The sequence below is a fragment of the Gobio gobio genome (assembly GCF_949357685.1).
Source record: "Gobio gobio genome assembly, chromosome: 11".
Taxonomy (NCBI): domain Eukaryota; kingdom Metazoa; phylum Chordata; class Actinopteri; order Cypriniformes; family Gobionidae; genus Gobio; species Gobio gobio.
Window position 1 is genome coordinate 41,542,310 of NC_137104.1, and position 19,946 is coordinate 41,562,255.

General features: G+C 37.3%; 1 protein-coding gene and 1 long non-coding RNA gene across 2 annotated transcripts in view; one reads left to right on the forward strand and one right to left on the reverse strand.

The window, feature by feature from the left end:
- Nucleotides 1-2,700: 2,700 nt before the first annotated feature.
- Nucleotides 2,701-19,946, reverse strand: part of LOC307133627 (nuclear GTPase SLIP-GC-like) — a 154,287-nt gene continuing 137,041 nt past the window's right edge. The window contains exons 28-30 of the mRNA XM_079828757.1: nucleotides 4,983-5,116; nucleotides 4,816-4,894; nucleotides 2,701-4,711 (exon numbers count right to left, since the gene is read on the reverse strand). Coding sequence (XP_079684883.1) covers nucleotides 4,656-4,711; nucleotides 4,816-4,894; nucleotides 4,983-5,116 — 269 coding nt within the window. The 3' untranslated portion in view covers nucleotides 2,701-4,655. The remainder of the gene's footprint in view (nucleotides 4,712-4,815; nucleotides 4,895-4,982; nucleotides 5,117-19,946) is intronic.
- On the forward strand, nucleotides 6,850-16,100 carry LOC307133631. Its single transcript, XR_013817456.1, has 3 exons — nucleotides 6,850-7,610; nucleotides 13,589-13,715; nucleotides 13,988-16,100. It is a non-coding gene; the product is annotated as an uncharacterized lncRNA (long non-coding RNA).

Consider the following 19,946-nt stretch of genomic DNA (forward strand, 5'->3'; position numbering starts at 1 on the left):
CTTTTAAAACAAGCATGTTTCCACACTCTACTATAGCTTACGATATCACTTTAAGACAAGCACATTTCCAACATCTATAGCTTAAGAAAAAGTAGTTTTCCAGTAGCTATATCGCTTTAGCCAAGCATGCATCAGACACTATAGCTTTAACAACAAGCGATTTCCAATATTCATTATAGCTTTAAACAAGCATGTTCCCGATATCAACTATTAATTAAATGACAAGCACTTCCAATATTAATTATAGCTTTAAGAACGAGCACTTCCAATATTAGTTATAGCTTTAATATTACTTTAAGCTTGAGCTTTAAGAACAAGCACTTTCACTTTTAATTAGAACTTAAGAACTAGCACTTCCAATAGTAGCTATAGCTTTAAGAACAAGCATTTCCAATATTAGCTTTAGTTTTAAGAACAAGCATTTCCGATATTAATTATAGTTTTAAGAACAAGCATTTCCGATATTAATTATAGTATTAAGAACGAGCATTTCCGATATTAATTATAGTTTTAAGAACGAGCATTTCCGATATTAGCTATAGCTTCAAGAACCAGCGCGTCCAATATTAATTATAGCTTTAAGAACAAGCATTTCCGATATTAGCTATAGCTTTAAGAACCAGCGTGTCCAATATTATAGCTTTAAGAACAAGCACTTCCAATATTAGCTATAGCTTTAAGAACAAGCCTTTCAATAAAGCTTTAAGAACAAGCATTTCAATATTAGCTAAAGCTTTGAGAACAAGCATTTCAATATTAGCTAAAGCTTTGAGAACAAGCATTTCAATATTAGCTAAAGCTTTGAGATTGCTCGCTATATTTCGCACTGCACAAATCCTTGTGATATGATTCTGTTTTGCCTGCCGAATTCCACATTTAATTAGCTCCTGACAAATCTTGTATTAAAGCAAAACATGCATGTGAGCAGTGAGTGATTTTAACTAATAAAACCTCGCTGACGGCCACCTCTCAGAATCACGTCCGTGACGATTGGCCGCCACCCATCGCTGCTAAACACACTGCAAATGGAACACGTATCCCAGAGCCCGAGACACAGAACCCAGTGAAACGTTTGCCAAATTATATAATTACAGGCTCATCAAGCGGGGTTGCTTTCGTTGAGAAAATAGCTTGTAATATTAGAACTTGAACCGGCACACTCGGATAAGCTGGAGAAGAAAAAAAAAATCATTCTTACGAGACAGCATTTAGTCTAGAAATAAGCTGACGAAAGTATCCAACACATGGTCATAATTGTTGCTGCTCCCATAGTTATAGTATATGTCCTGATATAATTCTGCTGAAAATGCAGCTGCTGGCGTTTGTATGTAATATTGAATACATTATTTGCAAAAATAATGCTCACATTGCATGATTGAATCATTAGCCAACACATCCTTATCTCACTCAATAGAACAGAGAGTGAAAGGCAATGCACTTTAAAAGAGCCTTGTGTATGTTCGATGATTTGTTAAAGCAGACCGCACAAAATGCATAGTGATAAGCAAAGGAAAACCAATACATTCTTATCCTGGTTGCAAAGCAGCGAGCAGCTAGTAGTAAGAGCGAACTGGATCTGCTTTCTTCTTCTTCTTCTTCTATGGATTTATTGGCGGGTCGCATACCAACTTTTTGGTGCATACCGCCACCACCTGTGCTGGAGTGTGGAGTGATTTCAGTCAAGTAGTATGTTAACGATGTCTACATTCTATTTCGAAGACCACTATACTTAATAAATTTTTAAACTGACCTTATAATTTCCCCAGATCCTAGTGTAGTGTTTAATATGTTGTTGAGTGAAAATTCTTTGCATCCCATTTCATGTAGCTTCCTTATTAACTCAGTTCTTTCCTGTTCATACCTAGGACAGAATAACATCACATGCTCAACTGTTTCCTTTACTTGACATATTTCGCATAATCCTGTTCCATGTTTTCCTATAATATGAAGTGTTGAATTAAGTTTTGTATGTCCCATCCTTAGTCTTGTTAAAATAACCTGATCTTCTCTACTTACATTTTGTGTCACTCTACTTTGTCTTACATTGTTGTGTATATTATATTAAAATGTCTTCCTGTTTTACATTCATTCCAATAACTTTGCCATTTCTGATTGCAAGCTTCTTTAATTATACTTTTTCCTTCCATTCTACTTAAAGCAAGTGTAATTGTAGGGATGTTCAGTTTTAGTGCCTCTTTAGCCAATTTGTCAGCTCTTTCATTTCCTGCTTGCCTTAGTCTATATAGAATATTCAATATTTCTATCTGGATCTGCTTTAAATAGGCGCCCTGCTTTTAGCTTAGCCATTAGTAACGAGGGGAGTTGAAACAGCTGATGCAAATCAGCTGATGAGACAGTGTTGTTACCAATAGCGTTAGCAGCGTCTTGACTACTTGGCCTGCCAGAACTGACGCTGACGCTCAATTTCTTTTCATCCAATATAATGTATCAAAGCCAATATCATTGATGCAATAAATACTCATTCACAGTATCAGTAACTTTTTTTTCTTTTTCAGGAAGACCCTGGAAATTAAATTCAGTCTATACAGTAAATGCCAATAAAGGTTCTTGAAAATAGGACAACTATATTTTTGTTAGGTTATATTCTGTATCTCAGTGCCTTAAGTTCAGATACTGTCTCAGCCCTTTCAGTCAGGAATGCACAGCTGCAGGAAGAAATGATAACAGATGCAAAGTTCTATGATCAAACTTCTTCAAAGTTTATTGTCAGATTGTATACTGTTTTATAAAATGCATATTAATGTATCATGGAACAAAGACTTACAAAGTTGATAAACAAATAGTCATCATATCTCATTTTACCATAATTGTACATGTTTACCCCTTTTCAAGGCCAATAATATACCATATAAGGCAAAGTGATTAACTTTTGTTCCACACTTTTCTAAAAACAACAGATATTTCCCAAATGGGATGCTCTTACTTTTCAGCAGTGGCGTAACTTAGTAATGATGGGCCCCAGTGCAGGTTATTACGACGGGCCCCCTGGTCTGCACATTTATGAAGCACATACAAACACACACACACACTGCGCTCTAGAAGGAATATATGCAAATTTGTGTGCCTAACGTACTTCATTTAGACCAACACTTATCAGTTTCTTATATTTAGTTGAACAGTTCTCTTTGCGTACACCTCTCTCCAACACACGCTACAGTGGCTGTGCTGTTTGCGCCTGGCCGCAGAAGCCAGATGTACCAAATCAGCACTATGGTTTTGAAATTACCGCAACCTTTTTGGTATTTTTAACACAGTAACCCCAGGAAACGCAGCAACTGCATTCCTCTACGAGAGGCAAGAGACTAAATGAGACAAAAGAGGTCCGAAAAACTTATTAACACCAAATAAGTCCCAAATGATGTCCCAAAATCTGGCTAGCTTTATAAGTAACTTTATTGTGTCATCCCTGACAGGAAATTTGTACAGCTGTGTATTACTTTATGTGTTAAATAAACTTAAACACACACACACAATTTAAAATCATACACACATATATACACAATGAAACAGCCCTAAAACAAGAACAGCCTTTTAAATGGGGGCATGGCAGCTAATAAGATACGCCAAATCCTTTAAAAAAGCATCTGTACTGTACTTTACGGTCACCTATTTGAGTTGCGTCCGACGAGCCTTTCGCTGAGCAAAATCATCAACAAAATCAGATTTCAAAGGAAGCAAAGGTGAAGTCTGTATAATTTATATAGGTAGCTTACCAACTGTGTTATTTATTTTATCAGTCAATCGTGAAAAATCTGGTGGTCTAAAGTTTCTGGCAACATTAAATCCAGGATAGAAGAAAATTCTAGAGAGAGCAATAGATTCACGAGTGCACAGAACACAGTTTGAGCACGCACACGTAATATGCGAGCAAGAGCAGAGCCATGAGACATTTGAGAGCGCACGTCGATTTTCTGCTAGAGAGCGGAGAGATTCGTAATAAGGATGCGCGTTAATGCCCTCGCATTTGTCATTAAAATAATGCAATAGAAACGGCCTCAAATTAACTATACAAGGAGATGAAAGTCGTGTCTGAAAGCTGCAATCGTTTTTATTATTGGTTAAAATGAATGGAGAATATTTAGCCTTTTTTCCCGAGGGTGCTCGAGCCCCCGCGAACCCAATGTATTGGCGCATCCTGTCACACTGACACTTCATCGCCAGGGCCCCGCTTGCGATGTGGGCTGGGCCCGCGTTCGTCACGGGCCCCACCGGCCGCACGGGCCCCGGCTGCACTGCCTGCACTGTCTGTAGTTACGCCCCTGCTTTTCAGGCTCCTTATCCTGTCCTGATCTTAAGCTTACACAGCAAAGCAGAAGAGAGTAGAGAAGTGAGAGGGAGTTTACATCATGTAACCATATAATTTCTGCAAGCTAAGAGCCTATTTATTCTTACAGTTTTTACATGTCATTTCCAAGTCTTGCTGTAAAACGGTTACAATGAAAAGTGCAACAAATCAATACAATGTTTCATGAAACCCTACAATATATCCCAATGTTTAGAGAAATTTTATAAAAGTTAACAACTTAAGATAATATATATATATAGAAAACACATACTGAAAATCTGTTATTTGTATGTTTATTTCTTCTATGATTTGTTCTGTTTCTCTTGGGCTTCTTTTTGCTTGATGTCCATCAGTCAGAAAGTTGATCTGACAGTTTCTCCAGCTGTTCAATATATCCAGAGACATCTAGAAATGACAACGATTGAGATTAATCAGTCACTTGACATTGCAAAAGATTATTTGTTTAAACGCTTGTTTCTGTGGTGTAATAGGATGATATTCTCTCTTACCCCTGTGTTCATTGGTTTGTGATTTTGAGCGTTCTATTGCTTCCTTTAGTCCTTTTTCAAGAGCATCCTTTATGTGCAGCTTCAGGAACATGAGAAGATTATATTTGACTTTAGAAATTGCACAACTAAATACATGATTGTCTTTAATAAATATGAGATCAGTATACCTTTAAGTTATTCAACTTTTTAAGCACTTCCATTCTTGCTTTGTTGAACATGTCTTGTTTTATGTTACCAACCGTAGTTATTAGCATATCTTGCCTTATCTTCATGGATCCAATTCCAGTCACTGCTGCAGCTTCTAAAATAAAAAACATCTTTTCATTCATGTTCTTTTTCTTCTTTCTCATGGAAAATACATCAGAACAAGGAAATAAATAAATTCTTGGATGTGCGTTTCTTGAATGAAATGTACTGTGTTACATGTACACAGGGTGGGTGTTTTTTTTCTATTATTACTACCCCTTACAAAAATTAAATATACTTCAATTTAATATATTATGGCCTGGTTTCATACAGGCTTAGATTAAAGCTTTGATATCTTTGATAAAAAAATAAAATACAATAAAATAAAAACTTTTTATTTTAGCTTCATGCTTTTTTTTTTAGATCAACACTTGAATGTGGGTACATTTAATAATTAAAAAAAAAACTTTGGGGCAAAAAGCTGAGAAAATCCGTTTTATTTTATTTTTATTTTATTTATTTTTTATGTTCGGATGGGATTCAGAATGATAGATGGAGTAAAGCGCCTCCATTAACACCCCTAAATCTTCACAGTCCTATACCTTCTGTTAAGCTTCTTTTTTTAAGGGAATGAAATATGTTTTGGTTATGCACTGAATAAAAAGTACAATTTACATTAAAATAGTTTGTGATGAATTGTAACTCTTAAAGGGGTAGTTCACCAAAAAAAAATTAAATTAGCCCATGATTTACTCCAGTGTTAATTTTGACAGCAAATTTTTATTTCATTTTAGTCATAGTCTTTTGACTAAAATGCCATTTAGTTTTAGTCATATTTTAGTCACCTGAATTGTTTTAGTCTAGTTTTAGTCGACTAAATATCATAAGATTTTAGTCGACTAAATCTACTGTAGATTTAGTCTCCTAAAATCTAATGAGTTTAGTTAAATTGTAATACATTAAGCATTCAAGCTCCATTTAATTTTGACATCATTTTTGTTTTTGACATTAAAAATACACGAAAGAGAGCTCAATTCACTTTTTTGTTTGTTTTTTTAAAAACCTCTATATAGTTTTTATAACTTTGTATTTATTTTGGTTAGTAGGCCATATCAGGTAAAGCTAAAGCTTCAAATAAGTTTATTTATTTTTAATTTCAGTTAACATTTATTAAAAGTAATGATTTTTTTAAATGGTTTTAGTTAACTATTATAACCCTGATACTTTATTGAATATGTGTCAAATACTGGTCTTTCCTCCTGACTAAGAATTAAATGGGAATTAAATGAAATACAGTTTATTGTGTAACCAAATACGAATATACTGTATAATGCTTGACTTTTAAATTATAAACAAGCTCGAAATACAACGGGACTCTTATTTTGAAATGTCTGCTGCGCTTCTGTTGCAGTTGCAGCTGCTCATTCAAGTTCAGGAGATAAAATATGCATTGTTACAACCGTCTAAAACATATTACTATATAATCATCATAAAGTAAACATTGTCATTATTCATCAGCATTAGTTCATATACAATTGCGTGGCATAAATGTGCGCTATTCATTAATTGTGAGCCGGTCTGGAGCGCTGTATTGGGGATGAGTGAGCGCCGGCTTCACACCGCACGCGTTAGCAGGGCGTAAAGCCCCGGGTATACTTCACTTACCGCGCCTGGACGCTTCATGCGTGCAGCCCTGTCTGCGCGTCTTTCAAAGTATACTACACAACGGATGCGCGCGGATGATCGCGTTCGACACATGCGCAGTAAAAAAGTGTCTATGCTCCACCAGACATCGGAGGGCAGCACTGAGTCCTGTCATCAACGGGACATTCGCTGGGCATGATCGGAGAAGAACTGTAGTGCATCCACCATTGCAACATAGTTTGGAAGAAACACTGAAGAATCAAAAATTCTCTCTTTTTTTTCAAGCGTGTTGTTTTTAAACCAGTCTTTGCACACTCTTCTTCGACGGCTGAACACTGTGCTCAATACTGTGCGTATTGCCACCTAGTGGACTCTTCTGTACTGCTGGCGCATGCACTGTTGCACGCGGACCGTCCGCACGGTCTCAAAATTTGGGCTGCGCGCGGACGTGGTGTGCGGCCGGCCACGAGCCCTCCTCATGACGAAAATTACGTCATGCGGGCGGTGCACGAACGCGGACGGCCGAAGTATACCCGTATGGGGTGTGATTTATACAAAATGTGATGATTGCTTAGCAAACAGAGAGGAGAACTAACGTGTATACGCTCGTCAGCCGTCTGGCCAAAATCCCATAGTATTCAGGCGTCAGACGCAAGATTCGAGACGTTAGACGTCACGGTCACGTGTCGGAGCTGCGTTCAAAGTGCGCGGCGGCGATGGCGGCGACGTATGTAAGAAAGTATATTTTTTATAATGCGCATGGATAACGTGCGTGTGGATAAACGCCTGGAGAACGTGCGTGTAAACGCCTGGAGAACGTGCGTGTGGATAAACGCCTGGAGAACGTGCGTGTGGATAAACGCATGGAGAACGTGCGTGTGGATAAACGCATGGAGAACGTGCGTGTGGATAAACGCCTGGAGAACGTGCGTGTGGATAAACGCCTAGGATATGCATGTATGAATGTAAGTGGGCTTTTGGAATGGTTTAAAATAACTTGCTGGTTATATGAAACTAAAAATAACAGTATTTGCTGGTCTGGGTTGAATGCGAATGAGGTGAATTTTTTTGTTTCGAGGTTTAGTGAGTTTTACTTCTCTGCCTCTCATGAAATTATATTAAATCTCATGTGAATGAGGTTCGTCAGCAGTTAAAGTGCCTTGAGCCCTGATGGTATTCACCCGCATACTTTGAAAGTCTGTGCTAAAACAGTTGTGTTCCGTTCTTCATTCACATTTTTCCTTTTCCTTGTTGTCATGAAAATTACCTTTTAACGTGGAAGACATCATGTCTTGTTCCCATTTCAAAATATGGCAATGTGGGTCGTAGTGTAAACAATTTGATCCATTGTTTTGACATATAAAATACATTTTTTTAAAGGATGGTCCTTTGTCATTTGGGCAGACAAGTGTCAGATTTTGTTTTATGCAGTCCTCTGCTGGGGATGATTAAAAATAGGATTAATACATTGATTAGGCTAGATTGGTTATTGGCCTTAATCCCCTTTTTACTGTAGGCTAAGTAATTGTGGAAGAGAACACAATTTTTAAATGATTTTGTGTTCATCCACTACACTGTTTAGTGGACTTAAAAGTTAATTCAGTGTATAGTGATGCCTCAGTGCTCTACTGGGTGATTTAGAACAGTGGTTCCCAACCACGTTCCTGGAGGACCCCCAACAGTGCACATTTTGCATGTCTCCTCAATCAAACACACCTGATTCAGGTTATCAGCTCATTAGTAACTACTCCAAGACCTGATGTGGGTGTGTCAGACAAAGGACACATCCAAAATGTGCACTGTTGGGGGTCCTCCAGGAACGTGGTTGGGAACCACTGATTTAGAAGGTCTTTTAGTCCCATTTCAGTTAGTTTTTAATGCAGTTGTGTAAATCTGTGGATGTATTTTTTATATATATTTTTTTATGTTCAATTGTCTATCTGGCATATTGTTTTGCCCACTACTTTATTTTTTGGATTTTGTGGCCAGCAGTAATTATCTATAACCTAATGATGTGTAATCCGAATGATTTACCTTTATGAGAACGAGTCCAATCATGTGTTGTGTGAAATCAAGTGTACTTTGGATTTGGTGAGCGGCCACAAGATGGCGCAGTGATAAACAGATTATTATTATTATTATTATTATTATTTTTTTTTTTTACTAATAACTCCGGGAATGCATGATGTATGCCTAATTTATTATTTATTATTATTATTATTAAATCCTTAGGGTAAAGTCAGCAAAATGGGAATACTTTTTAGTCAACTGTGTACCCATTTAATCCCACAGGTCACAATAGTGACCGTAAAAAAATGGCTCATTTCTAAGGCTATAAAAATGTTACTTAATGATCTATCAATGCATTTCCAGCAGATATTGAAATTATAAAGGGTCTCAATGAAATATGTGCAGTGTTGCATGTTTACTGTAAATTGTCACATGACCAGAGCTGTTTAATTCCTGTTTGCATCAAGAGAAGAGGATGGCAGCAGGAAAGCTCCCAAAGAAAAGATTAGTAAAGTATGTTAACATAAGGATGGAACATAGATTTTTGGTACACATCATGTTTAAGGTGTCTAGTATTGATATATGCATTTGCAATTACTCAACTTTGTTTAATGTGGTCATAGAACTCACAAACATGTCACCGGCAACAATAGTGACCGGTGAGATAACCCATTGTATCTACATGCTAATACACATAGGCTAACTGTTCTACCTTACTTTCTGCTGCTATCTAACTTTCTACCGCTATCTAACTTTCTACCTACTTTACACAGACACACACACAGAAACACACACACACACGGTCCCAAGGAAGACTAGCTAGCTAGCTAATTCTGCTAGCTAATTCTGCTGCCACCTAACTTCCTACCTACTGCAACTGTCCACACACGCACACACACATAAACACACACACACACACAAAGACTAGCTAGCTAACTAATTCTACTTAACTTTCCACACACACACACACACACACACACACACGCAATTACAGGTAGGCACACACACGCACACCACACACACACACACACGCAATTACAGGTAGGCACACACACGCACACCACACACACACACACACACACGCAATTACAGGTAGGCACACACGCACACCACACACACACACACACACACACACACACGTTTGTTTTTGTGAAATGTGAGGACATTCCATAGGCGTAATGGTTTTTATACTGTACAAACCGTATTTTCTATCCCCTTACACTGCCCCTAAACCTACCCATCACACACACACACACACACACACACACACACACACACACACACACACACACACACACACACACACACACACACACACACACACACTGCCCCTGTCCCTAAACCTAACCCTCACAGGAGACTGTGCAGTTCACTTTCTGTGAAAAAAAAACTTGTTCTGTATGATTTATAAGCATTTTGAAAAGTGAGGACATGGGGAACGTCCTCATATTTCACCCTCTTTTTGTAATACCTGTGTCATACCCATGTCATTATACACATTTGTGTCCTGATATTTCACAAAAACATGCCCACGCAATTACAGGTAGGCACACACGCACACCACACACACGCAATTACAGGTAGGCACACACGCACACCACACACACACACACGCAATTACAGGTAGGCACACACGCGCACACCACACACACACACGCAATTACAGGTAGGCACACACGCGCACACCACACACACACGCAATTACAGGTAGGCACACACACGCACACGCAATTACAGGTAGGCACATACACGCACACCACACACACACACACGCAATTACAGGTAGGCACACACACGCACACCACACACACACACACACGCAATTACAGGTAGGCACACACACGCACACCACACACACACACACACGCAATTACAGGTAGGCACACACACGCACACCACACACACACACACACACGCAATTACAGGTAGGCACACACACGCACACCACACACACACACATGCACACACACACATACACACACACACACACACACAGACCCCAGGAAGACTAGCTAGCTAACACGATGCACCGGTTCCAGAGATGTCGTCATTGTGAGAAACGCACTACCTATGCATGTGAGAAATGTAATGTACCACTGCACATTGAGTGCTTCAAGCTGTACCATGGAGTGTAGAAAAGGAAAAGAGAAAGACAGGAGAATGCAGTCGGACATTGAGTTCACAAGCATGCACACACACGCAATGGTTTTTATACCGTACATACCGTATATTCTATCCCCCTACACTGCCCCTGCCCCTAAACCTACCCATCACACACACACACACACACACACTGCCCCTGCCCCTAAACCTACCCGTCACACACACACACACACACACACTGCCCCTGCCCCTAAACCTACCCGTCACACACACACACACACACACACTGCCCCTGCCCCTAAACCTACCCATCACACACACACACACACATGTTGGGTTTTCATGTTTTATGGGGATTTTCCATAGGCGCAATGGTTTTTATACCGTACATACTGTATATTCTATCCCCCTACACTGCCCCTGCCCCTAAACCTACCCATCACACACACACACACACACTGCCCCTAAACCTGCCCATCACAGGAGACATTCTGCATTTTTACATTTTCAAAAAACATCACTTAGTCTGATTTATAAGATGTTTTCCTCATGGGGACCTAAAAATGTCCCCACAAGGACGAGGATTTCGGATATTGCTATCTTTGTGGGGACATAATGTAGGGATTACCAGTCCACCCACACACACACACACACACACACACACAGAGAGAGAGACAGAAACACACTCACAAACACACTGCACAGGTCAAATAGACCTATTCAGTCTGTCCAATGGTTGATACAACACAGTATCCCACCGGTCACAATTGTGACCGATCATAAAACACACTTTTTCACACACTTTTCCATGAAAATTTCAAAAAATTATGATTGATTGTTTCAAAGGGATACTAATGACACAAGATTTGGATATTTTTGTGTATGGGAAAAATGTGGGGTTAAATGGGTTAAATACAAATAAATATTTTCCACCTACACTGTAAATGTTTTAAACTAATGCACAAGGCCTCAAGGAATATGAGTCGTTTTTAAATATGCAGAGATTAAAAAATGATAAGAACCCATTTTTATTCTACCGTCGTACTGGATGTGCATTTTCATGTAGTTTGTGCTTCGATAATACAGTTGCTTATAAAAGGGTATTGTTCATTTTTTTTTATATACTTTTATATACAATTTATTTAATTTTTTTCAATATAAATTTTTCTAATTGTAAAAGCATAACAATAAAATCAGGCACATGATGATGATGATGTTTCATGCACAGCTCTAGGTTGCTATTTTTTATTTTTTTTTATTTTTGGAACCACTAATAGCCTGCTGTGTTTTTGGTTTCACAAAATGATTTATTTCAATTAGCTTTTGCATATTTAAAAGTTTTTTTCCCCTCACATATCTGCGAAAGATGCTTTAACATGTTAGCCAGTTCCTTTTCAGATGATTCTGACAAAAATTGTTTTCTCCCAGAGACATGACTACATCCAGTCACAACAACTTATTTTCAAGGGTGGATTTTGGAACAAAAACAACAAGCAAAGTCTAATTTCCTAGCCTGATCCTGTAGTCATTGATTTGCCTGTTTCATTTTTCCTTGACTCCAATGATTATACCTTTGTCTTTGGTTTGGCTGACATGTTTTTTCAGTTTTTCCCTTTCTGCCTATAGCTTTGTGACATTTTCTGTAAAAAAAATCAATTTCTCGCATTAAGCAATGTAATATCTTCTATTTAATAGGATGTCCCACTTTAGCTGAATGCCACCCCATTTCATCTAACATGTTTAGGTAAATTGGGACAGTAACAACTTGATATATATATATATATATTTAAAACATATTGTAGAAATATACACATCATTGCATAAAATTTAAAAACCACATGAACAGATGTAAAAATGTATATTGCAGACTGAAATACTGTTTGTATTAGAATTTAAACCTTAACGATTTTATTAGACTTAAACTATGTATGGGTTTATGCTTAACTTATGCTTTCTAAGACATTCCAGCACTTTAGTAACCACACCCACATGATTTATATTTGACCAATCAAATGTTGATATTCAAATTAAGTAGTTATTACATTTCAAGACCACCCACAATTTTGTGTGTATATATATGTACTCGTGTCTAATATATATATATATATATATATATATATATATATATAATGTACTTTTTTTTTAATATATATATTTTTTTTAAGAGCACTACACCAAAAAAAGCTTATTTGTCCCAATCTAGCTGATGATGTCACACTTCACCCTGACTTCACCCTATCGACAAGGTTATATTATGGCATGTAAAGTTCATGTTCTTAGAATAGCCAATTTCTCATGAAATAATCCTAGGTGGTTCCTTAAATTCGTAGAAAAAACAGAAGTAAGTGTTTCACCTCATTTACAATTATGTATTTTTATAACATTATTTTATAACACTATTTGTGATGTACGCTGCTAATTGTTTTGCAGACATGTTATATTACTCTGACAGTAACATTTAGGCTACAATGTGTATCATACTGTCAAATCAAATTATTATAAACTGCCCAAATTAAAATTGTAATATCAGTCATAGGTTTATTCATTTCATGAAGCCTGAACGATGAGTTCTGTTTATGTTGATGTTTCGTCATTGGATTTGAGTTTTAATCTTTTTAATTTGAAAATAAATATTTTCAGTGTCAAAATCTCTATATTGAGTTCACAGGACTTGGACTTTGGCACATAAGCCACACAAACTACACTGTTAATATTTTCATGAATGTTTTTTTTTTTTAAGCATTAGAGTGTGTTTTGTGTTACGCAAAAATGAGTAATATGGGTTTGGAATTTCGATTTTGAGTACATTATTCCTTTAATGTTGTTACAGATGCATGATGCTGGCTTAATGGAAAAAATCAAAAGGTGATGATGTGCTTGAAGAGTTGTCTATAAAGCAGTCAATACACTGTCCATGGGATGAGAACAGCTCTTTCTTTAGAGATACAAAGACACAGGTAAGCCACATTCCCACAGTTAATATTGTTGATTTTTCATATATAACTTTTCGATTGATAATATTTTTTATTTGCCTAATAATAACATTGTGGCCTCTTTCTAGAAAATTGTGTTATTTGTAAAATGTAATATTTTGGGGTGTATGCTTGCACTGTTATTTATGTGCTTGTCCTATACTTGTGTATTAATTTTGATTTGAGCAAGAGATCAGTATGCACTTGGAATTGTGACTGTTTCTGTCATTAAAAGACCAGTTTTCTTGATCCCACAGTAGCTGCACAAATCTCAAGCTGTCTTGCGGACATCTTGCATTGGATGAAAGAACGTCATCTGCAGCTCAACTTGGCAAAGACTGAACTTCTTGTCTTCCCTGCCAATTCGACTCTACAACACGATTTCACCATCCAGCTAGGTACATCATCGATTACCAAATCAAGGGCCAGAAATCTCTGAGTAATCTTTGATGACCAACTGACCTTCAAAGAACACATGGCAAAGACAGCTTGGTCATGCAGATTTGCACTAAACAACATCAGGAAGATCAGGCCTTTTTCTAACAGAACATTAAACACAACTTCTCATCCAGGCCCTGGTCCTTTTCTATGCTTGATTAATGCATTGCGCTTCTGGCTGGACTGCCGTCATGCGTAATCAAACCGCTGCAAATGATCCAGAACGCTGCAGCACATCTCGTCTTTAACAAGCCCAAAAGAGCACTGCACAAAGTCTAAGTTCCTCCCTCAGAGCACTCTTTCAGGCAACCACTCGCTGCTCACATCAAGTTCAAGGCATTGACGCTTGCCTAAAGATTTACCACAGGCTCAGAGCCCTCCTAATTCCACTCACTCCTACGAATCTACACCCTTACCAGAAGCCTTCACTCACTGAAGGAATAATGAGGCTTGTGGTACCATCACAGAGAGGCAATAAATCGCTCTCCATAACATTTTCGTTCATTGCTCCATGCTGGTGGAATAATCTCCTCACCTCCATCTAGACTGCAGAATCGCTGGCAATATTCAAAAGACAGCTGAAAACGCATCGTGACCACTTTTTTTGTGTCTGCCTTTTTATGATGAATTGCTTATTGTATTCCTCATTTGTAAGTGGCTTTGGATAAAAGTTTCTGATAAATGTAAATGTGCCAAATACAGCATTTCACGCAACTGCATTTACAAAAGATAAGTGAATAATTTTTCCATCATTAGGAACAGGTTTCTTTGTTTTGGAAAAACCTTTCATATTTGTTCAGTGAGCATTCAGATTTGATGGTTAAGAACAGGCCACTGTTGTTTAAAGGGATAGTTCTCCCAAAAATGAAAATTTGATGTTTATCTAATTCTAATTAGATCCCATTCGACACGCATTATACGAGCAACGGTTGGAGTTAAAAATCTTCATTTGTGTTCTACTGAAAAAAACAAACACATCTACATCTTGGACGCCCTGGGGGTCAGCAGATAAACATCAAATTTTCATTTTTGGGTGAACTATCCCTTTAAGCTGATCAATATAAAGGTTATAAACCTTATGACATTTACAGTCACAGTCACCAAATAAAAATATATGTATTTTCTGGTTTTGCTTGGACAGTATGATGTTTTAATTGTAATAACACACACACACAAAAAAAAACATTAAATGTGAAAACATTTTGGTGTGGAGAAAAAGTTTTACATTCATTAAATTAAATGTAAAAGTTGCTTTTTTTGTTTGTTCATTTTTAAAATTGAACTCTGGCCAGTGTGGGTTATACACACCAGGAAAGTGTTCAAATTTAGTGCTGTCAATTTAACTGTATGTGTGTTAGGTGCTGTGCCAAAAAAATATTTTAGAATAGTTATAATTGTTTTGAATGTATTGTTAGCCTTTTCAAGCTATATGTATAACTTGATAAATTTTTTTATAGACTTTAAGGAAAGTGATAGGAAAAATGTTAACTCTTATCCCCTTAGAGCCTTTAATTGATTTGATTACCAACTTTGGGAAAACATATTGGGAAATGTCCATGGAAGTTGTAAAAAGGAAACCTTTCATGTGCCATTTATTGAAGGACTTAGATAAAGGTTGTTGCTAATATTATGGATCCTTTTTTATAGAGAAATAGAGACAAATTAATAGTTGTTGTTGTTGTTGTTGTTGGTGGTGGGGTGTGCGTGCACTCAATTGATGGTTTTGTGCCAACAAAGAAAAGAAAAAGTAAAGTAACATTGATGAAATATATTGACGTCAGCAATTATCACTTGTTTTCATAGTTGCTGTAAATCGTCAGTGCCAACTGCCAAACAATGTATAATGTAGAAAATTATGCACCTAAAACTGAGGCCATATACTGATTTTTGTAACTATCCTGTGTTCATCGAATAAATGTGCCTTTGTGTTTGAGATGTCTCAATTGAATCTTTCTTCACCCATTAATTTAACACTTTTAATCACTGACAAATATATATTATTATAATATATATATATATATATATATATATATATATATATATATATATATATAGCCTATATAAAAATTTTTTTTTTTTTGTGCGTGTGAAACCGCATGTGCGGGCAAAACCTCGGCTGGGGTGAAACTGCGGCTCTGCAGACAGATATTATTGCTTTTTTTGGCGAGTTTAACGAATAAAACAAACAAACTGACGTGTCGTCACGTGAGCAATATTCTCTTCCCTTCTCAGTGTGGGTTCATTATTTGTTGTATTTTCCCTTGTAAAGTTTCAGATTTACCTGAAATTGCAAATTAAACAACGAGATGTCAAGGTAAGCAGTCCTTCTTTTTATTTACTTGAAGATCGTTCTGTCTCTGTATGTGGTCAATTTGCACTATCAACATGAATCAATCAAGTGAAAAACTGGTTTAACACAGTCAGTTACCATAATTTATTTGGTGTTCTCTCTTTTTAATTTGTTAATAGAATAAAACATTATAACAATAAAATCTAAACGGTTTTACTTTTTTGTGTGTGTGTACGGTGAGCGTGTTTTGCTCGTTACCATTGCAACTTAGACATTCGCGCCCTCGAGTCTGCTTTTCAAGGGCCCGACAATGTATCTAAAACAACTCGTCGTAATAACAAAAGGAGAGATAAGGTGAATGAGGGCTGGCGGATTCATCATTTAAAGTTACTTTGAATTATTATGGCAATGAACCATGGTTTTACTAGTAAAACAAACGTAGTTTAACATTTTTGAGGTTGTATAAATGGTAACATTAGTCAATAATAAAAAAAAAAAAAAAAAACATTGTTTTACTACGATAAAACCATTTCTAGTTGCTGTTTTTGAAAAGGAAAACAACGGTTAGAAACCAACTTCAGGGATTGTGCCAATTTAACAATGGACTGTAAACTCCTATTACCTGAAATTTGTTTTAATATTGTCATTTATCAAGTATGGGTAACTGTCACATGCCTGTCCTGTCTTGTGTGCACATGTGGGTTTTGTTAGTGTGGCCATGTGCCTCTGTCATTGTTTGATCCCTCCCCCTTGTTATCTGATTAGTGTTTGATTTCCTCCACCTGTTCCCTCCTGATTTCTTCCCCTTTATATAGTTCCCATGTGCTCACAGTCTTGGTGGTTACGTTCTGTCACGTTTAACACAAAGGAAAACTGGTGCGAGGACTCAAGTGCAGGAGAATAGAAATTTATTAAAAAATAAAACATAAACTCAAAACAAAACCCACGAGGGGGAAAAAAAAAACATACCATAACAGAAAACTGAACATACCAGGGAATCACAGGGAACGGAGGACGTAGACAATACAACGTAACCATAAAGACTGTGAGCACATGGGAACTATATAAAGGGGAAGAAATCAGGAGGGAACAGGTGGAGGAAATCAAACACTAATCAGATAACAAGGGGGAGGGATCAAACAATGACAGAGGCACATGGCCACACTAACAAAACCCACATGTGCACACAAGACAGGACAGGCATGTGACAGTAACTGCAGCTTGGGAAAAAAAACCCACACAAATCTCTTTTCTTTTTTATATATCTAAGCTATATAACGCCTCCTAGAACATCACTGGAAAAAAATAAGAGACCACTTAACATTGATTTTTCAATGTTAAGTAGTCTCTGAATTTTTTCCAGAGCTGTATACGAACATATAAGCATAAATTGAATGACCCCTATCGTTCGGCACGTGCCGCCCAAGCTGCAGTTACCCAGGTCTCATTTTCTCATTTATCTGGATACACCAATTAGGAATAACACTACAATCCCAGATACATTCTAATTTTAAAAATTCTGGTAAATATGTAAATGTTTGTACATACATACATGCATACATACATACACATACCCTATAGTTAAAAATAAATAAATAAATGTCAAAATAAAATTCTGTTCAGATATTTTGGTAATATTACCCAGCTGTAATTGTAACCCCCTTGGATATAAGTGTCTTGATTGCTACACTGCATTTCATTGATCTGATATTTTTCCCTTTTTTCCTTTTTAGTGAAAGAACACCTGTTCCTCAGGATGTGCTTCATGCAGTCTCTGAGAGCCTGCAAGCCTTAAGTGCAGAGCTGACACAGGCTGCTGCAGATACACACTATGACCACTTTTATTTTAGACTAGAGAGCATTGTGAATGTTTTGTCCAGATTTGTTGCATACAGACCACTGCAACACGAAGAGGAAATCTTTTCACTTTTAAATGTTGCATTACATGAACTGCATGTATTTTCTTTGCCGGTCCAAACCTGTGAAAGGTTTTTTGTGCTCAATGAAGAACAACTAAAATATTTGCTGGAAGAACATTTTACGGTTAAAGAAATAGCTGCAATTTATTCTGTTAGTCAAGGAACAATCCGTAACAGAATGACGCAGTTTCAGTTATCTGTGAGGCAGACTTACAGTGATATCACTGACGAAGACTTAAAAAAACAAGCAATGGATTTCATTGCCAGCTCTCCTAATACAGGACAAAAGATGCTCATGGGACATCTTAAAGCCAGAGGTATAAGGTAAGATTCAGTTTTAGAAGCAAGGTCTTATTAGGGATACTAGAAACTTCTAGTCAGGTGTGTTTAGGGAAGTTGGAGCTAAACTCTGCAGGACAGTGGCCCTCCAGGACTGACTTTGGACACCACTGCTCTAGGGCAAGGTTCTCCAACTTTGCTACTGGAAAGCTACTGTCCTTCAGACTTTAGTTCCAGCTCTGTCTGTAATTATCAAGCAACCCTAAACACATTGATTAGCTCCTTCAGGTTTGTTTGATAAGTGTTGGAGCCAAAATCTGCAGGATGGGGTTCTCAAACCTGTCATGGGTACACCGCACAACTGCACATTTGGCATGTCTCCCTCATCTAACACACCTAATTCTAGTCATCAGCTAATTAGTTGTAACAGCAAGAGTTGTGTGTGTGTGTGTGTGTGTGTGTGTGTGTGTGTGTGTGTGTGTGTGTGTGTGTGTGTGTGTGTGTGTGTGTGTGTGTGTGTGTGTGTGTGTGTGTGTGTGTGTGTGTGTGTGTGTGTGTGTGTGTGTGTGTGTGTGTGTGTGACGAGGACAGGTTTAAGAGCCACTGCCCTTATGGTGTTATAGCTGCGCTTATACATTTCTTATACATATGCTGCATTTATAGGCTGGGAGTTATAGCCCATAGCAGAATCCTACTGCCAATCAAAACTATATGCAAATGGTCAATCAGCTTCGATGATAATGGTCCTGACACAACTTAATGAATATTTATCATAATATAATGTTACGCAATATATCATCACCGTCAATTAGGTTGTCTTTATTGACTTTGATATGCATAGCAACATGTTTTGATGAAAGAGGAGCAACTTTTGCATGTTATTATAACAGGTCTGTTTCTACAGGGTACAGCAACGAAGAGTCCGTGAGGCTATGAGAGCCATTGATCCGGTTGGGACTATGATACGAGGACTGGAACTGAATATTGTGCCAAGACGCCCTTATTCAGTTCCAGCACCTCTCTCCCTCTGGCATATTGATGGAAACCATAAACTCATCCGGTAAGACTTGCAAAAGGAGGATACACTTTAATGTTTTATAATTGTAATAAGTAACATTATTATTATCAGTGTTTTTTGTTTTTGGGTGTGTTTCCCAAAGCGAACTATGGTCGCAACTTCTGTTGTTACCAATATAGTAATCTAATTTTCCATTTCTAACGCTCACAAACCAACAAAGAACATACTGTTAATAATACATATCTGTCTTTTTGCAAAGACTTTTTGTAACT